This window comes from Lepisosteus oculatus, chromosome 15 (genome assembly GCF_040954835.1).
Source record: "Lepisosteus oculatus isolate fLepOcu1 chromosome 15, fLepOcu1.hap2, whole genome shotgun sequence".
Taxonomy (NCBI): Eukaryota; Metazoa; Chordata; class Actinopteri; order Semionotiformes; family Lepisosteidae; genus Lepisosteus; species Lepisosteus oculatus.
The window spans coordinates 4,113,235-4,130,146 of NC_090710.1; the positions used below are offsets into that span (position 1 = coordinate 4,113,235).

Genomic DNA, 16,912 nt, shown 5'->3' on the forward strand with positions numbered 1-16,912 from the left:
AATCCTGTAAACCAAATATATAAATGAGGTGTGCTGCAGTGTGAAACTTTAGTGCTTGCACATTTTATATGTACTATTTTTATAGTCTGAATGATTCCACTTTCTGATATTTAACGCTTGGTTCATTAATCACTATTATCCGGTTTCTCGAACTAATAGGAAACTTGTGGTGCAAGCTATCTGGTTAGAGCTATTTATTTTGCAGGTACAGCATGTATTCTGCACACTGACCACAGATTTTTACAGTTCACTGCCAAATGACGACGATCTCTATTGTATCTTGACAGGAGGGATTCACTAGGACTGCAGTAGAAACAAACAGTATAGGGTCTGTCAACAGAAATTGGTTCACACAGGTCTCAAGGAGTCTCCTTGAGCTTCGAGTGCACTCTCTGTAGAAGTAGTTGGTTTTGGAATGGAGTGACTGGTTTTTCAACTTGATGGTTTTGTGTTAGTCTAGCACATCCGTGTTTGTTTGTTCACACTTAAGTTTTTGCAAGCGCTTTTGGAATGTATTGTGTTTAACAGATCACACGAGCACAAACAAATGACAAGTGGATTTGCCCCTACCTGCTGTAACCCCAGCAGGCTGAAATTAGTGGCACTGACCGGGCAGATCGTGCCTGTGGAGCAACACAAAGCAGAGTAGAGTCCAGCACAAGTTGCTTATTTTAAACGGTAGGTCTGCGCGTGCCTCTACTTTGGCACGTTGGATTGCTGTCTTTTCCTTTTTCAAGTTTTGGTCCCCCTGCTCCGGAAAGATCCCAGCTGGGAGATTTTTGTGAGGAGCCGGTGTTGTCAGAAGAGAGGGAAGAGGGAGGAGATAGGTAGAGGGTTCCGGCCTAGCTGCCTGGGCAGAATGGAGATTGTTAAGGGGCACCGCCTCTGCTCAGCATTTCTGGGGTCTGCTTCCATGGGGCGCTGTGAATACAGATGTCACAACATTCACAAGCCAGACTTCCACACATAAAAGGAGAACAAAGCCGGCTTTTGTCTGTGTGGTGCCTTTTCATGTTGGTGGCTACAGCAGTTTCTGCCTATCTGCTAGTCTGTACTAAACATGAAGACATCCTAAGAGTTCTCCTTTTTAAACCGGCCTGCATTTCAAGCCCCTTTCTCTCCGGAGTAAGCATGTTGTGTATGCTGTACATTCATTCCGTTTCTGAAAGCTTCATAAAAATCTGCAGTCTTTCCGGTACGTGGGTGATTTATTGATTGATCTGTCCAGCACAGAATAGCCTAGTTGTGTGGAAGACATATTGTACCACTGTGTCAGACCGCAGTTTGTCACCTCTTCTTCTGCATCCTGTGCATTTGTGCAGTTTTTGTTGTTCTGTGTTAAGGCAGGCAATTTTGCAGAAGAATCTGATACGTGTCAAGGTTTTTGAGTGCAGACTGAGGTGGTTTTGTGTTTTTTTTTTTTCTGGTAGTTTTGTGTCTGAGACCACCAGAGGCTGTTACTTGCAGGGCTCCAGTGCTCTCAGCTTGTATTTTCTATGTATCTAGAATAGTTTTTACTATTCAAATCTTTTTTTCCCCCCCAAAGAATACAAATGCAGCTGGATGTGGTTCTATTTTAAAGCTTAAAGTTTAAGCATAAAATATTTTTTTCTTGTAGAGTGTGTGTTGATTTTCACTGTTTGTCATTTACTTAGTAACGAGCTTTATGCTGTTTCTTCTATAAAGGATGTATGATTATACTCCCAAGGAACCCTTGGTTTTTAATACGTTAGATTGAAAGCTGCAGTTCATTGATTTATTCTTTTAGACACATAATTAAACTTGTTTTCTGTGTGACTGTAATAGCGTGAGACAGAATAATAACATCTGGGTAGATTATGGAGAAAGCATGCAGTAATTAGAGACTGTTTCTTAGCGTGGTCTCAGGCATGGTTGCCACGATCCCAAAGCCAGATTTAAGGCTTGTATATTGTAGCCAATTGCAGCTTTAAAAATGTTTTAAAATACGCAGACATTTAAATGATTTTGGAGGGCTTCTGCACAACCTGTACATTAGTGGAATGTGGGAATCTAAGCCATACTTTATGGTGAGAAAACTCATTATAATTCTGCAGTAAACTTGTTATAGTTCTGTAGTGAAGTAATTAACCTCTTCAGTAGTAACCCTATGCACAGCTCAGGTTGAGCTTATTCAGTCTGGGTCCACTGAAAGCACTTTTTAAATAAATTCTGCAGATACTTGCTATCTGACGGAGGCCGAAATAAAGAAGGTACTTTGCCTAAAACATTTTGGTTGACTGTCTAGCAAGCTGTGGTGCATGATCACAGTGTCTGGTCCAAGAAATGTGGAGTAGTGTTTGAGGAGATTCTAAAGGAATAAAGATTGGATGAGAGATGAGGTTTTGTCATCAGGCCTATCTGCAGTGCCTTGTTTCAAAGACACCCACACTAAGCAAAACTCCTCGATGTACTGTGTTGTATTTGCCAGGCACTGTGTTGTGCGCTGGATTGATCTGTGTGCAAAAGTAAAATGTTCACACCATACCACTAAGGTGGTTAAACTCTATAGGAGCAGCTTTCCTGTTTACAGTGACCCTGAATGGAAATAGGTGGATAATAGCCAGCTATCTTGTGAAATAGTGATCAAAGACACAAAAAAAGGCAAAAACAGTGAGTGTTGTCATTGTTTCCAGAGCCAGGCCCAGAAGTATTAATTGTGTTGTGGGCATCTGGAAAAATATTTGTTTTTAATTTACATAAAAGCACACTTAGACATGGTTTTAATATTACTTCAGTAACAGAGCAGACTAAAATATGAGCGTTTAATATTAGTTTATCATGACAGAATTGACTTCCCTGAAATCAGATTGACTGGCATCTGTTGGGAGCTGATACTGGACAGTTGAGGGTTAACGTCATTTCTATGGTTTGTAGTGCTTTTCAATGGGTGAAAAAGGAAAGGTTCATACCTTGTAGTTATGTACTTAACTGCATGCATCCAAATCAAGCTTCATTTTCTGAATAACTAAGGTAGGAGGCCATTCAATCACCAGTCTTCAGAAATGAATCAATTGCATTAACGGGCTGTTGGTACTGTTGGTGAATGAGATCAGTGCAGTCAAAGTAATCAGCTAAGGCATTGATCTGTGTGTTTGTTTTTCTGTGCCATTTGAGCTTCGTTCTTCACATCAGATGAATAGAAAGGGATCAGAAGCTGAGACAAATCTGATTAAATCTGAGTCAGAGGAGCATTAGGGTGTTTCACAGAAAAGTGAAATTGTGTGGAAAATGTAATGCAGTCAAACAGGCATGTGTAGTTTAATAACTTGATTAGCCTCAGCTCATTATAGAGGAATAAAACTAACTTCAGTGTCCCTTTGTGCAAAGGATCACAGGAATTTTTTGTGCAAGCCTGGGTTTTGGTTTATATTGGTATTTTCAATTAAAAGTTGTCGTTTGAAATTAAATGCAGAGATGGTCAGTGGTATGCAGAATTGTTTCCCCTTTAAATAAGAACATTCCTTTATCAAACCCAAGTTTTAAGTTTAGGAAGTTATAGGTGAAAGGGACCAAAAATAGATGATTTTGGAGTCAGTGGACATAAGTGCACATAGGCTTCAAAATGAGTTTGCAAAGCAAGGATATCATTATGACGTCAACTATCGCAGTGCTTGTTTTCCAGATGCAGCTGTCGAAGTGAAAGTACATTATTTAATTTGTGTAAGGGTTCATAATGTGGGTCCTCACACAGAAACCTTACAAACCACAAGAGGCCTTTTGGCCAGTCGGACTCCTTGTCTGCATGTACCCAGATGATGAGAGGATGTCTTTGTACTGCTTCCTGAATGAGCCCACTGAGTCAGCACCTGCAGCACGCTTTTTTGCCACAACGCTTGGAATAAAAAGGTGCTTCCTCTTCTCAGACCTAAATGTCTGCCTCTGACTTCCACTCGTCATCCATTCGCATGTTGTAAGGTGACTTCATGGAAAACTCTTTTAATGCAGTGGAAAGTTTATCGGACTTTAAACTTGTAAGTGTATACCACTATCAGTGGGGAAAACAGTGAGAAAAAATATCTTGGAAATTTTACTTATTGAGTTCTGGCAATAAGTGGGAACATACAGTAACTTGTGGCGTTATTTCCAGGTATTCTGCCTTGTGCCCATAGCTGGCCGGGATAGGCTCTGGCTCTCCCACAACCCTGATTTGGAAGAAGCGGTCAGAAAAGGGATGGATATATATGCGTTCTCAATATACATAGGCATATTCGGACCATAGCTATATCTATGTGGATAACTTAAACAACTGTGATTTAAGGAGTTGTTTACATAGCATGCTCACCTCTTCATGTGAATGATTTCTTTGAAGTGACTGCTTGCCATCTTACATGATGTGGGCAGGTTAGGTTCTGTGAAACAGACAGACCTTTTCGGATCTGTCTTAATTTAACCGCGACTACCTGTGAAGTGTGCATACCCTGATGTGGAACAGCAGTCGCAGGCTTTGTATTCAGCTGTGGCTGTTATTCCATTTTGAATTTCCGCTATAGGACAGCCATTTCTCCATGAAAAGTGTTTTTATTTTATGTCAACGTAACAATAAAAGTACATTCAGGTATTTGTTTTGTGAAGATTTCGGTACCCAAAGGGGTCCCTGGTGCTGTTGGAGTGCCAATGCAGATCAGGCAGGCTTTCAGGAAATGTTCCCTCTAATTTTTAATGGCCTGTGTGTGCACAAAATTTCAAGTTGTGCAATTTTTTTCCCCAGTGACAAAAACTTGTGCACACTAAATTGAGTGTATGTAAAATTGTAAACCTGAAATTATTTTTTGTTAATATAGTTATTCTCATAGAAGCATAGAGATTCAAAAGACCAGGACAGCAATTCAACAAGCCCAATCGTAGAGACTGAGTGTCAAGTGAGACTTTACAAGAGCATAGATATCCATTATCGAGTAGCAATAATAATGCCCACAGCCAAGTTGGGCCTCTGGCAGCCAGTCTCATGTGGTCAGTTTAGCATTTTTCAATTGACGACTATGTTTGTTTTATTATTATCATACTTTTTTTGGAATTTAATTTTTTGTACGCACTTCAATTTCCTCGGTATGCTGATTTCATAACCTGTTTGCACGCGCACAGGCACACAGCTTACATGGAGCATTGCTTTCAGGATGCATTTTGTTCCATTTCCCTTTTTCCGTTCTTTATTCTAAGCACCTTTTAGACTTTGGCTTTTGTGTCCATCTGTCGGAAAGCTTGTGTATATGGTTTCGTTTCACAGTTGTGACTTTTCTCTTTTTAGTAGAAGACCAACAATCCAAAAGTATGTTAGTTTTAAATGTTTTCTGCTTGAGACCGCTGAAAAGGTTGACGTAGAGCACACCGAACTGTAAGAACTTGTTAAATTGTTTGCAGAAGTGCTAGGGGTTGTGTCAGGCAGGAGTTGGGAGTGTTTTGTTCTCAAAGGTGATTGCAGCTGATATTGCTGTATATAGTTCCTCTCGGGTGCACATTTCCATCTTTCTTGTTTGGCTTTGTGTTTTGGAGCCCCTCCCCACCCACACTTCATACTGTCCTCTCTCGGTGTAACGGGCGCATGACAAACCGCAGAGTCAAAACTGGAAGGGTCTGACCCTAGGTCCTCTGTTCAGGGTGCCCTGGTGCCGCCCCTTATGAGACCTGCAAAAACTTAAGGAGCAACACTGATCTTGGCAATTAACTGCTGAAAAGGTCAAATCCTGACGTGGGCTGCTGGCCCTTAGGAGGACGGGGCTCGGCTTAGGCGATCTGCTCAGAATCTGGGGGCGCTCCTTCGACTGCTCAGCTGTGAGGGGGTTTCCCCTTCCTTTACTATGGTAAGACGGTAGGTTCCCCCACACACAGCAGCGGCGTCTTTCCAGCTAAGCCATCTACTGTAGGTTGTGTGCGTTTTGAAACTACAGTGCTGGTTACTTTGTGCTAGATCTCCGTACTTATTCTGTGTTTGGAAATTTTCAGCTTTGAGATACCTCTGCAAGGTTTAAAAGGAAATCATTTTTACCAAAAGCTCAGTTCCTCTAACTGATGTGAGCTCAGTGAAACGTGTCTCGGGGACTGGCCTGATCTCCATGCTGCATGAATGCAGGGTGCACTGCGATGCAGGTGATTCCAGAAAGGTGCTGCTGTGGAGAGCAGGGCAGTAGCAGGGTCAGCTGGGGCCATTTTCTTGGTCCACATCCTGGCTTTATCTCCTCTACTTTCCTTATAACCCTGTGCTGCTGGCCTCGCGCAACCAGGGTTGAGGTGCTTGCGTCCCGAGGAATAGAAATGTGACCTCTGAGCTCTGCTGCCAGCTGGCAGCATTCCCTTCATCTTCCGAACATGAGCCGAGTCCCGACGTTGGCGGCCCCAGGCGCTGCTCATGTGACCAGTGACAGCCATGACCAAGTGGGCTCTAACTGTAGAGGGGCACACGCACAGAGAACTGAGCAGGCTGGCGCTGGAGGTCCTGAATGTGTCAGCCGGACCAAGGACAGCTTTACTGTGAGGATTTTGTCTTGAAACTTTGTCCATCTGTGATCTCCTTCCTGCTTGGTCTCGGTTTTCCCACTTATCCCAAACCTGTGCATACTGCTTTGGATTTTTTTTGTAAAGTATGATTTGGCAATAGAAGTTTAATTTAAGAAGCTTTGTGTGCTGAGGGGGATCATCTGCTTCTAGGCACTGAAGGGCAGAATGTGCTAAATCGCTTGTTTTCCTACTAGAAGAATTTGGCAAGTTTCCCTACTGTTTGCTTTGAGAGAAGATTAAATAGCATATCTCTAAGGTTCCATACCAGAAAGACGGTCAGTAAAATCTCCGACGTGATTGTGCAAAACGGCTTTTGCCCTCTTGGGTTAAAGATGTGGACTGTTTTGATCTTACTGGAGTTTACCAAATTTTGTATTTATTAAAGTTTCAGTCCTTCACCACTTCCTCCGTAGTTTCCTTGTGGCCTAGTACTGTAATGTGGGAGGCGTTGTGATTGGCCTGCTAGCTCTGCTGCCTCACAGTTCCTGGGTTCGTGTATTTCCTTGAATATCTGTCTGTGTGGAGTCTGCATGTTCTTCCCAGTATTCCGTGGGTATTGCTGGTTTCTTCACACTTTCCAGTGAAATGCAGGTCTGTTCTAGTTTACCTCCCTTCGTTTAATTCACTGGTCTCACATGGTATCTGAGCGAAGTGTTGTAATTTGTTTCAGTTCCTTAAAAATGCACTCTCTCTTTAAAAGTAACTCTTTAAAAGTATGCAGTGTAGTTTCTGGGAGGCTGATGAAGCTGATATCTCTTGCTGATCATTTCTGAAATGCATTACATGTTAATATTAAGTATATAAAATGCAGATTTATGCTGCACACGCACATAAAACAGTTTGGCTGAGGATTGAGTGCTTTGTATTCTCTCTGAAAGCTTGTGAAACGGTGATTTCTTCCGACAGAGAGTTTAGGAAGATCTGCCAACATCATACAGTAACGTAAAAGAAAACTGGGGCTGTATGAGAAACAGCTTTTTAGAAACATAAAAGACTTCACATGCCAGTGGGCTTCTCCTTTTCTAGAGGCTGCAGTTGAAGCACCGTGATTGTGGTCTTTAAGAATTCATGTCTTCAGCATATTTGCTGATTTACTTATATAGATCTTCTGTGGTTTCCATTTCCGTTAAGACTAGGAACCTGCTCAAGAATGACATAGACATCTTTGTTCTGCATGACTGCTGCAGGGGTCTTGGTACTGGCAGAGGTGCGTTCACATTTTCTGTTCTGGACCCTGGTTTGAACACAACTGAATGTTTTCATTGGGTAAACATACTCGGTGCAATTATTTTACACCTGTTCTCCAAAATAAATTCCTATGCAGCATAGCATAGTTTGTGGCACTGAAGCATGTATCCTTTCACATCAGCTTCTCGGACACACAGAGGTGCCTCGACGGGGATTTCGAGTCTTCACACGAAAGCAAAAGTTACCGCACCTTGTGCTGTGCGAAGGCAAGCCTAACCCTTTTTTTCTAATGTGCAAAAATGGGGAACAATAGAAATGCAATAGCATTTTGCTTGGGTTTCGCTCCTCGTCAAGAAGTGCAGTTGAAACCATCTATTGACATTTGTTTTGAGCAGAGTGAAGGTCCGTGATTCCCCAATCACGGTCCGTTAAGCCCAATTCATATTGTTTTTGAAAATCTAGAGAGTGTAGCCTTTTGACAAAATGGCCCAATATCCACACCTGGGAGACGGCTGTTGTAAGAAAAGGCTATTGGGCAGCCAATCCAGACCCACCTCGCAAGTGTCATGTGATCACACTCTGCTGCTCATTCCTTCCTCTGGTCTTGTGAGTAGCAACTGATGTCATCACTTTTGAAAGCAGGATTTGTCTGTGCGCGTCATCCAGGCTATTGTTCATTTTGCCTGTTCCCCCTAAAACATAACAAATAGGTTTCAGGCATAAAATTAGTTCCTGAAATCGCTAACGAGTCTTCACAAGAGCCTTACCAAATTCATGGCTATTTTATGTGGCCTTCACCCTCATCAGATTTCAAAACTTCTGACTCGACAACCTTAAAACCTCACTTTTTCATGGTATCAAAACCTGAAATGCCTTTAAATTTTGGGCAAAGGGAAAATGTTTAGAGTCTCTAAATTAACAAAAGCAGGGCAGAGTCTCTAAGTTGTTAGTAGCTGTCTTTGAGATGCAGCAGCATTTGGGAATGTTGGTTATCTACAGATCAGAGAGTCTGCTTCCTTGCGTCAGTCTTGAGTGAGAAGGGAGCTGTGAGCTTATACCTCTGTGCTTTTGCAAGAGCCGCTGGAGTTGCCTAGTTTCCTCACACTAGGATTTCACCCCCTGCCAGCTTCCACAACTACACCAACTTCTTCAGGAATGGTTTTCCAAGCAATGATGTGTCACAGGTCCTAGGACAGATTGTCACCATCGTCTGGCTGGTTTTAGAGGCACTGAGTCTTTCACCTGATGCACTGCAGGAATCAATGCACTGTCTGGGACATTTGTGTTATTTGTGCCCATCTTTGAGAACAGTTAGGATCTCGAAGTTACACACAGGATGCGATGTGGAGCATAGGTGGAGAAGAGGGAATTTCCCTGATTCTTGTCTCTTTTCTCAACTCCTGAAAGTGAGAAGTGAGTGGGGGGAAGGGATAACTAGTTTTAACTAATGTTTTTCAATGAAAACCAACAATTGCATGAAGTGTAAAAAACAAAGAATTTCACTGCATTTGAATGTAGATAAAAGAACATCCAGTTTCATGGTTGAGGTGTCCCGTTTCTTAGTCATACAGTAAATATGGTAACGCCTTAATTACGTTTGCAGAAGGCTCAGATGTTTAAAAGTACATGACTTGTATTCAGTAACAGTACACCAGTGGATTTAGCTGCAATAGTGGAACTCGATAGATGCCATAAATCTGTATGAATTATAAAGAGGGGATGGAAAGAGATGACAAATACAGTCAAGTCCTGAGGCGTCTCTACGGTTTGCACAGTGCAGCGCAACGTTGGAGGGCTGCTCAGACCAACACAAGGAGCGCTGCAGTCACAGAGATAATTGCATGTCTAATCCCCGCTTTTGTGGTTGCAGAAGATATGTCTGTGGTTCGGCTGGGGGTTTTTCTTTCTAGCAGAATCGCAAGCATCACTTCTGCAAAGCAGGCTGCTTCTTGTATGGTTGAGCAAATGTTTCCTGATCAGGCCTTCAGGAGGAATATAGCTTCAGATTTTAGGCAAGGATACACAGTGCAGACTTTGGCGGTCCTACGTGAAGCCAGAGGTGAACAGGACCCTAAAATCTAGATGGACAGGCAAGACATCTTACCTGTGTCCCTTCTGACTGGAGCCCCTGAGGCTGGGAAGGGTGCCTCCTGCAACAGTCGGGTTTTCTTCAGTCCTTGCATTCAGTCTCTAATATATATCGATTTCAGATCAGGGCAGAGCACCACTCTCCTGACCCACTCATTGTTAAAATGTCTACTGTCAGTCATGTGAAAAAGAGTCGAATTCATGTCAAGCTGCCATTTACAGCTGACTGGTTTGAAGCAGTGATTCTCTTAAGTGTGTAAATTTGGAGGATTTGAGTGCTCTGAGCCAATCTTGTGCTTTGTTATAGGCTGGGACCCTAACGAACAGACACCCCAAACTTCAGACCAGAAAGTTGTCTTTTTGGAAAAAATATTTTCTCTGGAAGCAAGAGTCTTAATGATTTTTTTTTCTTGTGAAGTACCGAGGATACGGTGGGGAGGAATTATGTGTGTCTGTGTATGAAAATGAGGCAAAGAAATTGTGCGTCTGTTTAACTGTCCTTTGTGTCTCATTGTTCTGTTGCAGCTGTATGACAAGATTAATACAAAGTCCTCCCCGCAGATCAGGAACCCACCAAGTGATGCTGTACAGAGAGCCAAAGAGGTGAGAGCAGTCCATCACAGTATTTATTGTCAGGACTTCTCCTGCACTGGGGCCTATCCAGGCTTGTTTCTGTCTTCCCAGCATTATCGCCACCAGGTGGCGACATACTTATCTGCTTCTGAGATGTCCTTATCTACAGTAGGGCAATTTACTAAATGCATGATACTGCCTAAACTAAATCCTAAAAATAAATCATTCATGTAAGCAGAAAATTAAACAAAAGTACAATTGAATTAGAGTTTTCTGCCAGCAGAAAAGTTACTTTTAAGATGTTCATGGAGGCATGTGAACATATTTAGAAAGTGCCAAAGAAGGAGCTGCAAACTGTAATAAAACCCCATGAGGTATGAGAGACGCTGACTACCTCTGACGGAAGAAAAAACACTTCATATTTTGCTGATAGGTTTAAGACCTTGAGATTGTAGTTTAATACAGATTAAGATATTTGTGACATTGCTTTGAAACAGATGTGTACGTTCCCCATTTTAAAAACGCCCCACTATGTACTATAAAAGAGCCATAAAACTTTCACAAATACATGTTGTGAACTCTGAAATCTTTAGCTGTATCACCTTGATTCCTTTTTGATTATGTAGTTGTGTTAGAGAACCTACATCATGCCAGAATATTATATTATCATCACCAGCACAATAGTTTGTTCTGGCTTGTTCATTTAAAAAAAGGCAGAAAACCACTGGAGTGGTTCATTCTAAAGAATGCCATAATTTACTGTGCAGAGGATAATTTAAAACTCAGAACACCTCAGTAACAGAACAGAAAGGTATGTAAAAGTGCTATAATTTGTGTACATCAAGTGTGTTGCTTTTGGAAAAAAAACAATGGATGTGGTCAATTTTCTTTCTCAATTACCGTGTTTAAACAGTGCTGTCATCCCATATTAAATGTTTGTGAGGGATTTCTTTCACAAATATGGTTCTTTTTGTGTGTCTTTGTTCCAGTGTTCAGTCAAATGTACTGTATGTGATCTGTCTTATGTCATAAACAAACTTTTCCCTAAAGTTTTTAAATTGAAAAGTCTGGTCCTTAAAACCTTTTATTCTCTTAGTGCAAAATAACAGGGCATATAAATGAATGCTTCTTTGTGTTTTTCTAGGCAAAAGCCCATTGTAAATACAGCTGCAATTTTGCAAGAAGACAATATGGTTTTAAAAATAGCCTGAGTAGAAATGACTTTGCACTTTGTTAGCTCTGACACTTGAACTAATTGGAGATGACTTGTGGCTTTTGCACCATGCTCTTCACTAACCTGTGTGAACCTATGTGAAGAAAAGGTTGGGGAGACTGGGTTGTCTTTGTAGGAGTTCTTCAAAATCAGGGTTCCCAGTCCTCCTGGTAAGCCTGCGAATTTACAACCTTTCCAATCCTGTAAAATCAAATTTGTTGCAACACAGCGCCCGATGCCAACAGTAGGCCACTGTGTACAAAGGAAGCTAATGACAATTTTTTCAATTTTCATTGAAATGCTTAATCAAATAAAAGAAGGCTTGAGTGAAAAAGCAAGGAAAGGGAATGAAGACCAGCGAGTTGTAAGGGGTTCTGGGAGATTGAGAGGCATTATGGGAAAGTGTCCAACTGTCCAGAAAACCAATCTTGGTTTCTCCGCTCTCTTCACTGACTGACAGATGTGCTCTGTCTCCTCCCTTTCCTGACGTTAAATCAGCAGGGGTTCCGTGCTGCGCTCACGCTCCCCAGACAAACAAATTGCCCTGTGGCGGAATGTTCTTGCATTTCTCAGTAAGACAAACACTTCCTACAGGACGTGAAAAGCACTGATCTGTGTCCATTTTCTTCTCCTCTCGGGCTGGTGCTGGCTGGCACCGATCTACCTTTATCAGTGCTCCAGTTCTCATCCCCCAGGATGATAGCCGCCCACATGTGTCCCTCTCTTCAAAACCGCAGGCCAAAATTGCAAAATGTGTCACATAGAGGCTTTTTTCATGCTTGCCTTGTGTGCTGCAACCAGCCTGTAAGAGCAAGAGAAATCTCCAGGGGCTAGAATGAAGCTGTTCTCATGTTCTTAGTCATGCTAAGGCTATACTGGCTGAGGGCCATATCACACGCATTAATATAGCACATAGAATTAATGCAAGAGGGAATTTTCAAGACCTTGTGAAATTACAGTGAGGAGGATCTTTTCATGATTGATGAAATACAGTCTTTAAATGACTGTGTATAATGCTTAGTTTGCTAGAAATAGAAAAAAATTTGAGCTTTACATGGGGTAATTGTAGTCCTGACACACTTGATTTTCTTTTCATACATTTATGGTTTCACAGTTCCCTGCACCAGGAGGTTCTGCAGAAAAGCCTGCAAATGTTCCCTCCCTAATCTTTCCCCGCAGACTCCCGAGACACTGAGACACTACCCTGGTACTCTGCAGGAAGCCAATTCCAGGCAGTTACCGTAGCTTCTTGTATTTTGTGTATCTGCCTCACACAATCAACCTGTTGCTGAACTGTGTCCCTCATCTGAATTTTTTTTTTAAACACGCATACGTGAACCTAAAACAGAGCAGATATCTCCAATCTGTTGTTAAACCACAGTTAAGGCTTAACAGAGTAACTGAGTGAGATGTGGGTGACTCCATCATTTGTTTTTATTGACTTGGGCTGCTCACGGCCTTTGTTTTTCCTCCGTTTTAAATGTAGTTAAAATTATAACTAATTAGGGGCACTTAGCATTAAAGGATAGTGTCTTTGGTGAAGTTATTGGTACAACCTAAGTCAGAAGTTCTCTCTCGTCTTTGGAAAGTATGTTCTCTACGACGTGAGATGAAGCTAAATTTTCAAACAGGTCTGTAACTTGTGAGTTTCAGCTAATCCCTTTCGTATCTAGGGAAAAAAATGGCCATCACTGGATACCTAGAGGGATAGGCATCTTGCAAATCTGGTCCTACACTACCTGGTGGTTAGGCCGTGAAGCTCCAGAGACAACTGGAGAGACATGACAGTCAGTTGTACAACAGTACTCCTGCGTCTCGAGCACCAGTTGGCTGAAGGGGAGGAGAAGGAGGTGCCCATTGACTTAAAGTGATGGTTAAGGATCTGGAATCCCAACTAGAGGGTTAAGGGTTCATGTCTTGACTATGGGTTCCTAGGGCACTATCCTTGACCAAGATGCCTTGAATGGCAATGCTTTGAGGGTATGTATTCTCAGCTAAAAGCTGTCGAGAATGGGATCAGAACTGGTTAGAGCCTGCTTGCCTCAATTGGGAGCCCATTGATCCTGACCCCCAACCTGAACTGAAGCTTGATTGGGCTGGTAGCTGGTTTGAGTGTTTCACTCTCTGTGCTCTGCCCACCCGAGTTCTGCACCCCCTTCCATTCTGCCTTCTTCACTTCTGTCTTGGACACCCAGAGTGATACATTGACCTGAACAATTTCACTTACTCAAAGTGGGTTAAATAAATTGCATTGCAGAATATCTTTTTTGAAAATTCTAATCATTAAAGTAGTTACTTAACCAGAAGGTATGGCTAAATTAGGAAAGCCAACCACAGTCTCCCTAACTTATGTATATGTCAGCTGACCTGCTTTAGAACTAGATTTAATGTCCTTAGGAACCTGTAGCAGCTAATAGAATCCCTTCTGTATATTCATTAGAAATACTCACGGCTTTCCAGGGCAAACTAAAAGGGTTTTGCAGTGCATGCTGTTCTCTCTCCAGTATGTACAGTGCTTCTCTCTGCTTAACACCTCACCTTTGACCTTTATGGCTGTACAGCGACTAACTGGTTGGACTAACTCTCTTCCTAACACACTTAGCACAACTCCACACCTCTGCTGCGGACAGATTTTGCCCTGTTTTTTGGGAAAATTGCCCCCCTTAAATCCCTTGTTCCCATTTTAATGCACTGCACAGCTCGTTGACCATGGTCCCAGTGGGATGTTTTGTGTCAGGCAGCAGGTAAAGGTCATCAGCACTGGGCTTGCGAAAGTAGCGCCCTTTCGTAATAGTTAGGTGAAGTGGAATATGCATAGCACAAGTCATACGAGACCCTTTTAAAACACACTTTTCACTTAAAGGCCTAGAGACGGCTTTATAGCTACTTAGTCACCATAAAAAATAAGTATTCAAGCTCTTTTTTAAAATCATTTTGCGTGTCCTAGTCCATCTTGGGGAAGCGCAAATTTTCTTACATGTTTCATTACTTGCAAGTCTTAAGACAATAAAGTCTTTCTGCTCTGTGAAAGCAGCATTAAAAAAGGTCACTCACACTTTTCACATAGTCAGCCTTCCTATTCACCCTGTGTTCTTGAGTGCTGTGATTGTGTGCAGTACAGTACATGCAGCAGGAGGCTACAAAGAGATGGAAGGCATCATATATCTTAAATGTCCAACTGCCTCTGTGACATCGTTTAACCAAGGGGCTATGTAAAGGGAAAACATAGTTTTCTAACTTGCTTGGCTTTGCTTCACCGTTATTTCACAAGCAATACTGAAATGCTTTAAAAATAATTATCAAGTTGTCCTTTTATTTGAGCGACTTGGGCAAATGACTTGAACGGGGGCTCAACAACTAACCAAACACCTTTCACTTGGCTCTTCCTGATTGACTGCCGTGTCGTTGCAAGCCTTTCTGAAGGCAGAGTGAAATGATTTTGTGAACGCTTGCAGAGACAGTAAAATACAGTGTATAATCCACCTATTGTGTGTCTTCTTGTGCTAAGAATTCCACCGACGACGACGCAAGTCCAGCTTTGAAACACCTGGAATGTGTAAGCTGAAGACGTTTTACAACTTTTAACTTGGAAATGTCTTTAAAGCATTTTGGTATTTTTTAACATGGGAGTGGGTGGAAGAGGGCCGAATGGCGAACATGGAAATTGCTGTAAGTGTGTGAAGTTGTAGCTCTAAACCGTTCTTAAGGGGCTCTTGATTTGTGACATGTTTGTTCAGCGAGCTATAGGCAAGGAATTGTGGAGTAAATTAGTGCCTCTCGGGACTGGCCTGTGAGGACCACAAATTACAAACTCCTTGGCTGAAACCTTGGTCCACTTTGCAGGGGTGTGTTTATCAGCAAGCGGCGTCATGTGACTGCTGCTCAGGTTTGGAATTAGAGTTTGGGAGGTGGGTGGGGGTGAGAGATCTATCAGCATTTCAGAGGTCACACTGACTGGATCGCCTGCTGCCTTACGTGATTTTATGATAAGTTGGAATTGGTTTACAGAGAAAGTCTGACTTCCTCTTTGTTTCCCAGGTACTGGAAGAGATTTCTTGTTACCCAGAGAACACTGATGCTAAAGAATTAAAGCGAATCCTCACACAGCCCCACTTCATGGTGAGTAACACTGTCCCCTAGCAGTGGCTGCTGCTGGGAGTCTCCAGGGAAGAATACTGTTTGGCAGGGGCATATTAGACTTGAGTCCAAATAAAATGTTTATTGAAGGAAATAAGCAACCTCACCATAACATCGAGCACTGTGAGAATTGTTCTGGTATGTATACACTTAAACTGTATTTGTTCTTAATAAAATGTGCCTCCAACTTTTTCTCCAACTAGAGACTGGTGATGGAGAAAATAAAAAAAAATTAACTATGTAACGGAATTTTAATTGGCCTTCAGAATACTGATAGCCGTTTCAGTAGAAAAAAATAGTTTTTGCAGAGCTTCAAACTACATGCTAAGCAGTTTCCTTATTCATAATGGCTGAGTCAGTTTGATTTTGACTTGTGCGGCAAGCTAATTCATTATCAGCTTGAATTTTATCGGGGTGGCGCTGGATTTAAACCCAGGCTTGAAGCCCTTTTTCTGCTTGTCCTTGTCCACAACATCACACTGCAGAGGATGACTTCAAAGATCCTACTTTTTCACGTGTAAAGTTGTTATTGGAAGTGCAGCTCAGGGGAGAGACAGACAGACAGGCAGAATGTGCAGGATTCCAAGAGGCGGCAGTGCGGAGCAACATGTTGAGCAAGGAGTTGAGGTGGGGGGGATTTGGAGAAGGAGGCACTGTCAGGTACAAACTAGTGAAATCTCAGCCATTCCACCCCCCCACACATACACACACCTCCTGCAGTTGCTGGTGCTGCATTCACTGCTTAAGTTACTGCACAGCAAGATCAATAGCCTGGGAACTGAGTTTAGAAAGTGCTTTGGGTGTCGAGATCCCTTTCCTTTCGGCATAGGTGAGAACACTGGAAAATTCCTCTGCGCTTCTATCTCATGTTTTGTCTATGCATCGCACACAGTCATTAAAGAACAAGTAACAAAGTCTGTTACTTGACTGACTGGTTATTTTTCGTCCTGTCCTCAAAGTGAGTTTATCATTGTTTTATTGTATGTTAAATGCAGATTTTGAGTTACTGTTTGTGTGTAAGAAAATTCCTTAAGTAGTAATTGTTTTGCTAAATGTCTTTATTGAAAGGTAGAGGCAAAATAAGTAACAGTAAAAGACTATTGAAAATGAGGAAAGTGGCATGTTTTTTTAAATAGTTCTGGCTCAAATCTGAAGTCTTTCCAAAGTCCTCATGTCTGTAGAATGCGTGTGGGATGTTAA

At 42.1% G+C, this 16,912-nt stretch overlaps 1 protein-coding gene across 17 annotated transcripts in view; it reads left to right on the forward strand.

Annotated features, from left to right (window-relative positions):
* The window catches only part of caska (calcium/calmodulin-dependent serine protein kinase a), a 257,641-nt gene that overhangs the window by 203,565 nt on the left and 37,164 nt on the right, over positions 1-16,912 (forward strand). For 9 of the 17 annotated variants that reach the window (XM_069178929.1, XM_069178930.1, XM_069178932.1 and 6 more), the window contains 2 exons: positions 10,315-10,392; positions 15,614-15,694. In XM_069178929.1, coding sequence (XP_069035030.1) covers positions 10,315-10,392; positions 15,614-15,694 — 159 coding nt within the window. Of the gene's footprint in view, positions 1-10,314; positions 10,393-15,083; positions 15,132-15,613; positions 15,695-16,912 lie in introns of all 17 variants that reach the window. The other 8 variants (XM_069178917.1, XM_069178922.1, XM_069178916.1 and 5 more) reach the window with 2 other exon arrangements.